The 14,907-nt window shown below is 44.0% G+C and overlaps 1 protein-coding gene across 1 annotated transcript in view; it reads right to left on the reverse strand.

Moving 5' to 3' along the window:
- Positions 1-1,114: 1,114 nt before the first annotated feature.
- LOC104489379 (DIS3-like exonuclease 2) overlaps positions 1,115-14,907 on the reverse strand; it is a gene marked incomplete at both ends in the record, with an annotated part of 37,540 nt that continues 23,747 nt past the window's right edge. Inside the window, one exon of the mRNA XM_010131533.1 lies at positions 1,115-1,194. Coding sequence (XP_010129835.1) covers positions 1,115-1,194 — 80 coding nt within the window. The remainder of the gene's footprint in view (positions 1,195-14,907) is intronic.

Genomic DNA, 14,907 nt, shown 5'->3' on the forward strand with positions numbered 1-14,907 from the left:
AACACCTTAGATCTGAGGGGCTGTGGGATCAAAACACTGCTGTAAATCTACAGTAATTCAGATAAATAAGTGGAATGAGGGAGAACAGAGTTCAGCTTAGGATCTCTCAAGATGACTGTTTAAACTTTCTGTGAAATAGCAATTTTCCCTTAATCTTGCCTCAAAACCTCTATCATACAGTATAATTAATTTTATTGACCTCAAATTTTCTTCCATTTCTGATTTTTTTAATCCATTTTATAGCCCTGTAATACTATTCTGTACCTAGGTCTAAATGACATTGCACAAGATGAAATCAACCCAAAAAGGGAATGATGTCTTTGATATCATCATATTGTAATGATTAACAAGAGGAAGAAAAACTGAACACAGACGCACACACACACAAATCACTTTATATTCTGTATTAGTGGTGGATAGGCTACTCAAATCATGTAGTATTTCTAACCAAGCCTGTTACTGGATCTCATCAAACTAAATGAGCAGAACTTGGATGGCAAAGTAAGCTTACAAGAGGGAACTTCCTTAAGTCAGAATCATGAAGATTTGGCTTCTGGAGCTTTACTTTCTGTTCTGTTGGCTTATGGCATAGTGTAAGTACAAATAAGGCAGAACAGAAAGCTTAAAAGGCAATGAGAATAACAACACAACTTATAAGACACACTCTGCTCATCTGACAATTCCCAACATCCCATAAATGCCAAAAAGCAACTCAGCCAGTGACCTTCAAAAGACTGGATTCCTTGAACCAGGGACTGTCTATTCAAGGTCAGAGTTTCACTAGACTTCAGTGTGCAAGAGCAGCATATTAGCTATTCAGCTGTAACTCCTGTAATGACAGGAGACAGCTGAGATCTGCTCAAATCAAATTATAGCTCTGATTATGCAAAACACTATGGTTCAGCATTTCCAGACACCAAGATTACTTCACAGTGCAGCTTGAAGATATCTGCAATGAGATTTCTGAAAACAGGCGATTAAAACAACAAAAGAAAAAGAGTAGTTTATTACTCCACTCCTATCCGGTAAATTATACCATGATAAATTATATATACGAATGTGTCAACGGCTGAATATAAACACTGAGAAGTATTTTGTAAAATATATCTCATACCGTCAGGGAGTTGTTTACAGGACAAAGCATCATCAAGATCTTTGGCAGTTGATGGGTCGATGGTGAAAATGCATTCTTTCCTATCCAAGGAAAAAAGAAAAGAAAAATTTATCTTCCAGTCATGGAGAAGAAATCAAAACACAGAGACCATCAGAAACATCCAGACAACAACCACCATGTTTTCAAAAGACTGTCTGTTGAAACATCTTCCCATCTAATCTGAAAGCCAAAATCTAATCTAAAAAAAAAAAAGTGTGTGTGTGGGAGGCTTTAGACAAGTGAATCTTCTTGGGTTTGTTTTAATTTTCCTTTTTGGTTTAACTGCTTGCTCTTTACAGCTTTCATCTCATTACTGATTTTCCTCCACAAAAGCTAAACAATTGAGCCCATCAAGTTCACTCCAAAGAAACAAGCAGGAAAAAGTCTTGATGCCTTGCAGCTAGAGTAAAAATAGATTGTTCCTAACTGCAAAGCTAAATGGAACACAAATAACCTCCATCCCCATGCATAAGAGCAGATAGTACAGCATCTGAAACTGCACGTGCACAGCTATCACGAGCAGAGGCTCATTTCCAGACCCAGCCAAATGCTAAGAAAATCGAGGGAGAGTTTTGGTCCCAGTAAAGATACCTGCTATGCACCAAAGGGAAAAGCAGGTTCAACAGGAATCTCTACCAAAGTTACAGGAAGAGTGAGCTCCCAATCAACTAATTAGCTCTAGCAATTCCAGTTGGTGCTTAGGAAAAGCTGAACGCCCTTTCGCATATGCTGTTCTAGGCAGTACTTGGAGTAAGGAGCCCTGCCCTGGAAGGGTTATGTCCGTATGTCCCATAGTGGTGGGTGGTAGGAACACCAGGAACATACCAAGACGGACCACAGATATGGTCTAAGGCCACACATATGAGAGAAAATAGAGCATCTGGTTCAAGAATCATCATGTTTAATAGAGCAAAGTCTGGCACAAGCATGAACCAAAATCTGAAGCGCTCAACAAATAAAATTTCTATACTCCTGCTCAGGGCTTCCCTTCATCCTGGGCAGCCCTACAGCAACTTCTCACCCAGGTTGCTGGACTACAGCAGTGTTCATCTAAGCAGCGTGTGGAATGTGGGAGTGGAGCTGAAGAGCAGTGAAGACAGTAAGGAATGAGTTTGCTGGTTTATTCTGCTTTTACCTTAACCTTTAGAGAGAGTTCAGCCCCTCCCTAATTAAAAGCACAATGGTACAGACTGATGCTGCTAAGGAAGAGATCAGACCACTTCTTTCCTTCTTTTCTCTTTGCTGCAGAAAAACTCGTATCATGATGGCAACACCCTCCTAGAGATGGATAATGAAAACACATTATTTTTCTTCCAGCATAACCACCTGCACCATTTCCTGGGGCAGAAGAGGTGGGAGGGGAAAAATTACAGCGAACTTTTAAAGGAGCAAGCGTCACACAGAATTAGCAAGTCTTCGTCTTTCTGCATGGGTGCTTGCACAGTGAGAGCAATGTCTCTATCTTTCCAGGCCTACGACTTCAGTACTTAAATGCTCTGGGTGGTGTCTTGCTGGTGTCGGACAGCTAGCAGCGTATATTTCTACATTTCCACCAGGCACACTAAATAGAGATTTTCAAAGACATAAAAATCAGTAAAGCACTTCCCTGCCTTCTGAGACTTTGAAAGTCTTTTAGAATATGCTGGCTTTCAGATTGGATAGCAAAGCTGCCTTAATCCCCAGACGCGCGTTAGTTTCTGATCCTTCGCATGCATCTAAACAAATTAGAGACTGTGACACTGACAGATAGAAAATCTTTTCAGCTACACCAGGACTTTGATCTGTTGCTGCCTAGCTATCCAGCACTGGGAATCCACCCATTTTTAAAGACTTGCAAACAACGCTACTCCCATAAATATATATTCCTTAAAATCCCACCTAAGGACGGAATTTGAGGATACCTCCACTCCAAGTGACTCCTTTAGGTAGCTCTGTGTGTGCAGACACACAGACACCTACACTACAGGTCCCACCAACGCACAGGGTATAAAGGCCACAGTGTCCTGGCACTGTGACTCCCCATCCAGTTACATCTAGTATATCTGCCTTCAAGTTACTTCATTTAAAGGAGCAAACAGCACTGAACAGACACTAATGGCTTGCTTTATGTGACAAGAGAGCAAGAAAAAGGTTTGAAGAAGGTCTTAAAGAAAATGCAGGTTCCTGTGTCAGGGGAATAGATAGCGTATCCCAGATGTTCAGGGCCTGCAACCACAAGCATCTGCCACCCATTGCGAATCGTAGCTCCAGGCAGTTCAAAAATTAGCAGATTGGTTTCAACAAAGTGCATATTTGCAGTCTGGCCTGGAAAGAAGTAAGCACAAATACGCGGGTGCCAAATTCTGAGTGCATTTATACAATGGCAGCAACCAACGGGCTGCTTTCCTGAGATGCATTTGGCCAGAGGTCAGTGGTGGCCCCAGTTCAGAGAGCTCAAACCTGGGGGGCTGGCAGGGCAGCCCCAGACTCCCTGGGCAGTGCTTCGTGCACAGCCTGCTGCCCTCGGGGACACGCAGGCTGGGCTGCGAGCAGCAGGCAGACTGCAGGCACAGACACAGCTCACCATCCGAGATACTCAAACTCACAGATGCAAAGCTGAAGAGGCATCCAGACAAATACCAATTTCACATTTCCCACCAGCATTTCCATGTCCAGCACAGCTGGGATACGTTTTACTACCAGGCTCAGAGCTGCTTCTCCTTTAAAACTACTCAGGGGACTTGGACTTGTAGCTTGTCACAGGCAGTTTATTCTGGGCACAGACTGCAAGGGGAGGTAGGAAAATCATTGAGCAAGTCACCCAGGCAATGATACACCCTGGCACATGGAAGTGTGGCAGAGCCGATGGCCAGGTAGTCAACAGGACAAGAGAAGCTGTTCTGCAAGTAGAGCACAAAGTTCATTGCAGTGAGGTAATCCTGGCACACAGGAGTACACCTCACTGAAGTGTCCTGAGTGAATTCCGCTCACTAGTAATTGCATTATTAAGTGTGATGAATTATACTTATGGTTTCCAGTTTTTATTACTGGAGGACTTTCAGATGGCTATAGGAACCAGGGCTGACACACGGCAAAGAAAACTACCCACCGAGTGATGGGACCGCAGCACCGAGCCTGAGAGCAGCACCCCACACACACGCTCCTCCAGGGCAAGGCCTCTGAGGAAGGCATGTTCTCAGCTACCTCCTTCTGCTTTTCCTCCAGCCCTACAAGTATCACATTTTATCTCCAGTAAGCTGCAGAGAGCTGCCTCTTGTCCCAGAGAGAACGGGTGCAAGGTAATGAAAAGCCAGGGAGGAAAGGCTGGGTGCGGCAGCACTGCCTGCCCGCTGCTCTGCAAGCTGTCCCCTCCCTTGGCATCTACGCCAGCCACTCCTGTACAACCCCCAGGGAGGACCCTGAAGGCAGCTGACAAAAACCATCTGGGTGAAGAAATAACATTGCTCCCAGCTATGTGGCAAGCCTGCCCTGTGAGGAAGAAGGAGCCATTCAAATTCCTCCCCTGACCATACCATCTGGTTGTACAATACCCCAAAGGCTGTGGCACAAGGGATCTTGGAGAGATCAGACCACATTTCTCACTGTAATCATGAACAAAACCAACCTGCAGTGGGTTGTATGACTGAACCTCAAGGCAATGGTACTTGTTCTGCACCTGCTAACAAAGACATCGCTTAAGCACAGGCAAATAGCCTGGCTACATGCATGCACATTCGCACTGACCGCAGGTAAATACAAATTGTCAGCTGTCTCCAGCTCCTGGAAGGCCACCGAGGTGACCTTGAGGGTTAAGGAGTTTGATCATCCACCTCTCCCCCTTCTTTAAAAGCCCCAAAGGAGCCATCTCTCATTATTACACCTAACAAAAATCTGTTTTATACATTTCAAACTGACAAAATGCTTTGTAAAAGTAATGAGATGTTCCAAGCCCACTCATTCCAACACGCACACAACTTAAAGGAAACCAGTTTAAGAGATAAACACACGCAGAGATAAGAGATTTTCTGCTTCATGCTGGAAAGGACTGGAGATAACCATGTGCCTTTAAGAAACCACCAGCACTGATCAAAACCAAACTTTCAGTGCGGAAACTTCTACTTTTTACAAAAGCTTCTTTGCCCAAAACATATGTTTAATGCAGGTTTGTAGAGGTGGATTTGCTCTGGTATAAAAACTTTTCTCCCTCCTCCTCCTCGTGGCCAGAGGTTTCACGCACCAGAGCGAGGCAATGCCTACAAGAGTTCTGGAGGATCAAGGGAACGGCTCACGCTGAGCGTTGTGGACTTGCAAACAAGAGTCAGGAAATGCCACACAGACTGCCCAGACCCTGCCAGTGCCCAGGAGCACTGACCCAGCCACCTCTAGTGCCAGGGCAGTGATAAGAGCACTGCTAAAGCCAACGTTCACACTCTGCCTCTGCCATCTTGCAGATCAACCACCTGCGAAAAAGAATTGCAGAACAGAGCACACAGTTTATTAGACAGTAACGACAGTGTCAACATGTACAGGCTGGTATATCAATCCTAATTTAAGGAAAGCTAATTAAGTGCAGTTTCTCTTTGCACAGCTTAAGGAAGACTAATTAAAGCAGACAAGCATATCTGCAGAGCAGTTAGTCTTCTTACCTTTAACAGGACCTAAAATAAATAGCTAGTACAGTGGTAGAGGTAAGATATGTAGTCTGTTGGTGATCTGGAATTACCGTTATGGTAATTAAAACGCTCGCAGATCAGAGGACTGCAACAGCAGTTTGTTTTTCTTTGCGCAAATACATATATCTACGCAAAAGTATTCGCAAGAATCAGCAGAGAAAATACTGTGCAGTTGTTGCTACAAGGTTTGGTACAATATATCAATTTTTACCAGCTAAACTGTTCAGAATTCAACATAATACTTAGTTTATCCATAAAATATAAACACATATGACATGAGACGGCAAGTCCCAGTGGTCAGAGCTCCACCCTCACTCAAGTGGAAGGCTACTGGGACCAAGTTGAAGCAGTGCATCTGTAAGCCATGGGCTCATGCTGTATTAGAGGCAAGGTTTCTGGCATGGCCAGTTGTTGGGCAAAGTTTGGGTGTTACCAGCGTGATTTTCTGTAAAAGCAGCTCGGTGCTGCTAATGGAGAAAAGCACAGGTTTGTACACAGCAGACAAAGCAGCACCCTGCAGCCACGCAGATCCTCCTAACACAACTGCATCGCCTCCCAGCCAGCAGCACACAGAAGAGTCAACTTGCCAGTGGAGAGACAGATCCCAGATTTTCACCACTCTAACAAATGCCAATAACCGTGAAATAACCGTTCAGAGAACTGCATGTACCCACTGGAGCGTAAGAAAACCCCCAGCAAAGCAAGACGAGGTTCTTGCCAACTGAAGTGACCGTTTGCAGGAAACGGAGTCCTAAAGAAACAAGTATGAACCAGCTATTCAGGAACCAGGGAAAGCAGAGGATGGAAGAAGGACATCCCAGGCACTGATAGCACAAGTCAGCTGGGCAGCCCAATCATGTCCAAGCTCCTTGGTGTTGCAGATCACCAATTCTCCTGGCCCTGCTGCAGCCACCACCAAGTCAGGTCAGTCAGACTGAAGCCCCAATTTTGCCATTTGCCTGAACTTGGACTGCTCAAGACTGAGGCCACAGGCAGAATTTAGCCTACCAAGTCTCATGAAAGAGAAAGAGCTGGGTGCCTCTGCAGGAACACCTGCGCACTTAAGGAAGGGGCTGAGCAGGAACCATAAAAGGTGTCCCAGCATGAAACCCAGACACAGGGGCTGAGACAGGATAGGACTATTCAGTTGGAAGGGACCAACAACAATCATCTAGTCCAACTGCCTGAGCAATTCAGGGCTGACCAAGTCTAAGCACATTATGTAGGGCATTGTCTATAAGCCTCTTAAACGCTGACAGGCTTGGGGCATCGACCACCTCTCTAGGAAGCCTGTTCCACCCTCTCTGTAAAGAAATGCTTCCTAATGTCCAGTCTAAACTTCCCCTGGTGCAGCTTTGAACCACTCCCCCAGGCCCTATCACTGGACACCAGGAAGAAGAGATCAGCACCTCCCTCTCCACTTCCTCTCCTCAGGAAGCTGATAGAAATAAGGTACCTGGACTTAATTACTTTATTCAGCTCCCCATCTCGACTACCTCACAAAGGCTGAAGCCCTTCAGACTGAAGGAGACTCCTGCAATGTTTACTGGTCATTCGTGAAAACCAACACATCCAAAACAACTATAAAATAGAACAAAGAACACACCAGAAGCTACAGCACCCACTAGCTTGGAAAAGGTGTTTGAAATCTGCTGCCTGTGAATTCCCAGCACACAAACACTGTATGACTGAAAATTCAGGCAGCTCAGTAGCTACCCACTAGTGACCATCCTGCCCTGCCCCAGGCTTGGTAGCCAAAAAGCCACAGTCCCCCCAGTCATCCAACAGCTCCTGAAGCACCAAGCTAAATCTTTTGCAGAAGTGTTAGCCTATTTGCAAAGATCAGACTGCTGAGGTGAAACAGTAATGACCATCACTTTTTTTATTAAAATTTAGGCAGTGCAGGTCTTCTTTAAATTTGAGTATGTCCGTGCTAAGACATTTTTGGTACGAGTGACTGCATGTCTAGACACTTGCAGTGCATTTACATTCTTCTAGGGACTCCTTAGACTGTCCTGTTCTCTCCACTTTGTGAATACATACAATAGCCCGGTGGGAGTGAGAGCTCAGCCTCCTGGCTTACCCTTATTAACTCCTGTACAAAGCTGGCACTTAAAACGAAGCACAGCAAAGGCACTTTTAGAATCTCTAAGCTCTTCAGGTCATTTCTAAGAGCCTGCTGAGCTCCATCTTGTGAAAGTTAAACAGAAATAATTTCTCAGAGCTGGAAACAGTTGGTTTAATTTGGGAACAGGCATCCTAGAGCTGTCAACTCACTCCAGTGAATGATACTAACGTTTTTTCACACAACAGTCCAATTGTTATGGCAACCACAAAAATCAATCTTGTTCTTCAATCACAACTAAACTCAGCTCAACCACAGCATCTGCGCAGGTTTGTTATAAAGTGCCAATGAGCATGGGACCAACTCCACCGACATTCATCACTCAGATGGGGATGAAGTGCTCTGAGAGAGAAGTGTCAGAGAACAACCAGTGCTTGAACATTTGAGAGACTTCAGCATCCCACTCCTGAAGACATCTATTTTGTGTATTGACTACCACACTTGTCATACTTGATGCTGGCAGATTTTAGTTGAAACCCCAGAGTGGCTCCTTCCAAGACAGATTCTTAAAAGGAGTATAGTAAAAAAAATACACAAGCAGTAGAAGTACCCTGACAAATTCCTGAAGCACTCAATGCCCTGTAACACACCAACGAGGGTAGCTGGCACACCAAAAAACTCTATTTGCACGGTGCATAAATTTCAAAATGAAATGAAATTATAAAATAATTGGAAGCAAAACCTGCCCCCTCCAAACACTAATTGTTACAAGCCCCACAAAAATCCAGCACAGCACAGAATGCACTGAACTTTCTACATCAAGTTAGTACTGTTCTTTTAAACTTCTCCATGTTTATGTTTTAGCTAATGTCCTGTTCTGGTGCAGAAAGCAGACTGTGGTCCAAGAGAGTGTCTGACAATGAACTGTGATGTATTACACAGCTACAACAATAAACATTTACATTTTCACCAAGGACCGCTCACCAGATTGCCAAACCAGAATCAATTATTCCTTCTATATATTTATGGCCTCCAAGTAAGGAGGAAGACCGAAAAAAGAGCACTGCAGTCTTGTACATACCTAAATGGCTGAAAAACCAACACAGATATAAATGAGATCAGTCTCTGCGAGACCAAGTACCAGCAGTATTTCCTACAAGTCATGCTGTAATTGTGCCACAAATATAATGAGGTCTCTGCACCACCACTATCCCACGCAAGAAGGTGGAGTGTAATTGAAAATGCACTTGCATTATATAAACTACTTTAATCATAGATGCACAGAGCTAGAAATGGAAAAGACATTAGGTCATCCAACCCCCATAGGTCAGAACCGGACTACTCATGACAATACATCTGCAAGGACTTTTTCCAGTATAGTATTAAGCATCTCTGGTGATGGAGTTTCCAATACTTTCTTTAGCTGTCTAAGCTTACAGTCTATTTTAGGTTGGACAGGAAAGGTTTCCTCTTTGTTTTACCTTACTTGTCCTCATAACACCCCTTTCTATCCTCCCACCATCTTAAATGATTCTCATTTTTTCATTTTGGACCACATATTTTAACTACCAACTACTATATCTTTCACAAACTTCTAGTTTCAGTGTTGGCAAATACACACTGAACAGTTAATCCTTCCACATAAATCAATCCCTCATCTCTCAGAATATTTTTTTTTTTTCTGGACTGCCTCACTCGTAACCCACGGTGTGATACCTCCAGTACAGCCCTGCCTCATACACCTACATGTGCACCATCTGTATTATGATTTTTTCTTTTTACAGACTTAGGATCTAAGAACAACCTGGGAACAAGGATCCAATCACTCTGAAACTTCAGAGGAGATGGACAGGTCCAAGCATGCTCCAGCCCAACAGAATGGAGCCACGAGGACAACGTTGTCCCTCGTAATAACCAAACTGTCCTAGTGATCAGTGATCAGCCCTGAAATACCACAGCAGGGATATACTGCCTCACCTACTGAAAAAGTTCTGGTTTCTTCTTCTATGACATCAGAGACAGATACCTGAGTTGATATCAGGACTTGGATCTTCATCTCCTATCTACCCCTGTGCATTCTAACCTGTAGTGAAAGAGGGGCACCAGCAAAGCACCATGGTATCAGGGAAAGCAGCAGTATGAACTGGGCCACTTAGCATACATAAACTTGAGAGGATAGAGTGCTTTACTCTGCTCACCAAAAGGCCACCTCAAGACCCAGCAGAATCCAGTCAGAAACGGACAGGTTCTCAAATTGATTGAAGATTTTATCCTCATCTCCCCCTGTTACCCTCTTCACTAGCCAGGCAGGCAGGAACAAGACTGGATGTTTAACAACCCAGACCAAAAGTTTTCCACAACTAAACAGATTCTTAACTAAGCAAGCTTAGTTTTGATGGCCTACAAGATCAGAACACAATAATCCTGTCCAACGCCACTGATTCCACTGGAAGCTGCACTTCCAATGACCCGACATGTCTTTCTGTAAGGCAAAACACCAGTGAAGCTGCCACGGTGTCTATGTACACCAGCTACTGGTAACAACAGCATCTGAGAGCAAAGACCATGCATCACTTTGTAAAAACAGTGTCACCACAACTGCTGTAGCTATAGTGTAGTAAAAATGTTATGGAAACAAAGAGGAGGACCCAGAGAAGCCAACCAGAAGCAAGGAGCTGAATCACCTCACTCTGACAGCGGCACTGTATTTATTCGGAGTTTTACTTACTTGGCTAATGGGTGAGGATGGAGCTAATGCGAGCTCTCCTCTCCAGTTCAAGAAGGGTACCGTTCCCCAGACTGCCTGGACAACAGAAGCACCCAGAGCAGCCACCATCATCACCTTCTGAAATCACTCCTGTTAGAGAGGGTCTAGATCCGATATCCTTAGACACCACTGACTAATCCTTTGTATGTTTTGTATCTCCCTACGGAGAACATTAAATTAGTCACAGAACAGCTCAGTGAGGGGGCAGAGATCATAATCTGACCCTGTTTTTGTCTCCACTCCACGCCAAGATAACAGTCAGGTCCGTAGCAATCTTGCTTATACATTTGCTAAACAAGTCATTGCTCAGTTTCCATCAGAAAAAAGAGCATTTTTACATATCCTATTATAGCTGAGTAAGTCGTGCTCTACTTAACGCTAGCTTTTTGTAGTGGAAAATCTCCAGGAAACAAGCTGTTTAATGATGTTTTATCTGACTTGCACTCACTTCTAACTAAAGTCGTCCACCTGCCTTGAAGAGACATCTGTTTCAGAGGCTGACTGCTTTCCTCCAACGCCCCTTGCACATCTTGAGGCTGCCATTTTTACCATCACCTCTAATTTTATCAGCCAATGATCTCCTCCACAGCGAAGTGCGCACTGTCAAACCTTTACTATAAGCACTGCTAATCCATTACCAGCTGTAACTGTCCTCAAGAAAGAAATAAATAGCAGGCACAACTACAGGGCAAGTACTGTCCTGCTGCCAGTGCTTTCCAGATACAAACAGTGCTACTGAGCTTCCCTCCAAGGTGGGCACAGAGACACAGCGAGCACCTTCCCTCTTCCTGCCTTACCAACCAAAGGAAGGGTGCTACATTTCCGAATGGGCAGCTAAAATTACAACTTAGCCTTCAATAACTTGGGTGGTTTTAGGTCAGTTGCAATCGAGGTCACCTGCTGAAATACCAATATGCGAATTTTAACTGAAAGCTTCATTGCATTAGAGCTCTTTGCCTGCAAGAGCAAAGTTCATTAACTCTGCCCCACAAGGGAAGCAAGTGAGCATTAATTGTCTCCTGCCAGTGCAAGAGATCCTTGCTGTCCCCCAGTCTTTCCAGATCTTTTAGCCTCATGGGAAGCGTGGACAGTTACGCTGCCATAAAAAGAGATCTCAGAAGATAAATGGGTTGATGGGAATCTCATGAAGCTTGAACGGAAAAGTAACATCCTGCACATGGGGAGGACTAACCCCATGCACCAGTACAGGCTGGGGACCAACAAGCTGGAAAGCAGCTTGGCAGAAAAGGACCTGGGATCCTGATGGACAAGTTGAATGTGAACCTACAACATGTCATGGCAGCAAAGGGGGCCAACAGCCTTCTGGGCTGCTCTAGGGAGAGCGTTGCCAGCAGGTCAAGGGATGTAGGCCTTCAGTCCTTCCCCTCTACTTGGCACTGGTGAGAGCACAGCAGGGGTGCTGTGTCCAGTTCTGGGCTCCCTGTACCAGGAAGACATCAACAACACACTGGTGCAAGTTTGCTGAAGGGCCTCAATGATGATTATGGAATTGGAGCATTCAGCCTACAAGGAGAGGCTGAAAGACCTAGGACTGTTCAGCTCCAAGAAGGCTCAGGCATGGAGATGTAATCAATGTGAAAATGTAACTGATGGTAGGGAGTAAAGACAGAGCCAGACTCTTCTCAGCGGTATCCAGCAACAGGACAGGACAAGGGGCAACGGACACAAAATACAGGGGATTCCATATAAAGGTAAAACATGTCCACATTCTTACTGTAAGGGCAACTGAATCCCAGAACACGTTCTCAGTCTTTGGAGATATCCAAACCCCAAATGGACACAGCCCTGAGCAGCCTCCTCTAGCTGACCCTGCTTTGAGCAGGTATCTTCAGAGGTGCCTTCCAACCTCAACTATTGGGTGATTCTCAGGAGCCCAGAGCTGCTCAGCTGAAGCCAGTCAGTTCCTGCTCTTCAGATCACATTCATCTTGTAGATATTTCAGAGTTTTTTGCCACAGCACCCTTTCTCTGCTCAGTATTTTTAGCTCATTGTTTTGTATTTTGCCAGCTGAGAAACTGAAGTTTGTAATTTTACCTTCAGCTTCATATTTCTTCTTAAAAGTGAATACAATGTCCTGTTTATAATAATAAAATCACTAGTTGGCAGGATGACATCAAATGGAAAAAGAGAAAGCAACTGGAAAATTTAGAGCAAGCAATTTTGAGTGCCAAGTTTCACATTTGTAACAGTCCAGCGGAGGTCAACAGGCTCCCTTATTATTAAGCAAATGGTAAAGAAATAGATATCCTCAAGTTCTCCCATGTTAGACTATATAAACCATGCCTACTTGTACAGGTTCTAGCGCTTTCCAAAAGAGTGATGTTACACATTTTCCACAGCAACACCAACAATGGGAGACAAGCAAAAGGCAGAACTGCTTTGCAAAGAACAGCCTTTTTTCTCTCTCCAATATTTAGGTTTTTGTTTCCCACTATGATTGGACTTTCCTGGCTTTAGTTTCTTGTCCCAGTTAAGCAGTAAAGGAAACAAAAAGATATGAATGAAATTAGAAACATTTGGAATGAGTCTTAGAAATAGCTTTTGGGTTTCTTAGATCCCTGGCTACACTTCTTCAAATGTCCTTCTCCTCCAGCACCCATCTCCTGCACCCACCTCTGAAATTTGCATTTCCTCCTTAGCCCTGACCTCTCCTCTGTTCGCAGGGGCTATATTTTGTCCCTCACCACTGAAACATTAAGCGCAAAGCAAAGCAAACAAGGAAATGAAAATTACATGTTGAAACACTGGAAAAGACTGGAAAATGGTTGAAACTTTGCACCCATCAAAATTTGTCTCTATGACACTAATCCTCCAGTGTTTCTCTAAAAGCAGAAACCAAACACTTCTCAAACTTCTAACAAAAAAATACCAACTCCAGTCAACCTGAATAATAAAACGAGAACTCTGGTCCTATCTGTATTATCACATCTAAAGTCTCTGGAAGGGAAGTTTCCTCAACCACACTGTTCTGGTACGTCATGAAACTTCACACTCTCTACAAAACACAACTGCAGTTTGCAATGCCAACACCTAATATTTGCCTAATGCTTTTCATTAGAAGATTTTTGTGCTCATTACAAACAAGCTGGGAGTGCCCATGAAATACCTCCCTACTTTTACAAACAGATAAATTCACACAGGTAAAGAGCAGATGTCCATGGCAAAACTGTGCGCTAGTGGCAGAGCAGAGAGTTAAATAAGCTATAAGATTTCAAAGCCATCCACAAGGTTTGGATCTTTTCTGCCTTAAGCAATATTAAAGTATTATGTAAACATTTCTTTGTGAGCCGTTACTGGAGGAAAGAGGAAAAAAGAAAGATCTCTTGGAAGTAATTCTGCACAGGCTATGTAGGTGAGATCACAATTGCTAACCAAACAGACTATGCATAGCAAGAACAGGCTTCCTGTAAAACTGGAAGACTTGCAGGAAGATCAAGGAACATATTCACAAGATGGCATGGACAAAACACCTGTCTCTCCTTTTGCCTCAGCAGCTTGGTGAAGCACACTGTCCCACTTTCATCTAAACCCACAGTCACAAATGCCTCTGGTGTAGAACCTCTACCTCCATGCTCTATACACTGACTCAAACAGACCCGACCACACTTGAGACACTGGTTAGCAGACCATGAAGTTACCTTTTGAGAAGGAAAGAGTCTTTTCCATGATTAAAGGAAACAAGGAAAAGTTACCTCAGGAAGGGGAAACACTCAAAAACCTCAAGATTTTGCTTGGGTCTCAGTTCCAAATCCCAAAAGCTTAATGTATGACACCAAAAAATTTACAGCACTGTGTTACAGAACTGGGGAGGATTTACTAGAGGTGGAAGTATTTTAAGCTGAACTCTAACATGCATTTAGTCAAGTGAATGATGTGTAAACTAGAATGCAGCATTTGGACATGTTAACTTGGTTTTTTCAGGAGACAAGCTGAGTCTCTATTTCACTGTAATTTATCTTATACTGTACTCTCAGAGTACACTACGGTAATCTGGGGAGTCTGACAGATCAACATGCACAAAGTGCAGCAAAGATGGAGCCCTGGTTTTGCTGGGATATGATCACAGGTTGTGCAGACTGTTAGCAGTTACAAGTCAGCCAGTGCAGCTGAGCTGCCCTGGCTCCCAGTTATATCTCAGACCAGAAATCTCACACTCAGTATAACGAGGGAAGTTTGCTGAGGACAAGACAGCCTCCTGCTTGGGCTCCTCCTCTTCCTGCTCCCCTCCATCCCTGGAGGAGCTGGCTTA

The sequence above is a fragment of the Buceros rhinoceros genome, unplaced genomic scaffold (genome assembly GCF_000710305.1).
Source record: "Buceros rhinoceros silvestris isolate BGI_N320 unplaced genomic scaffold, ASM71030v1 scaffold14362, whole genome shotgun sequence".
NCBI lineage: Eukaryota > Metazoa > Chordata > Aves > Bucerotiformes > Bucerotidae > Buceros > Buceros rhinoceros.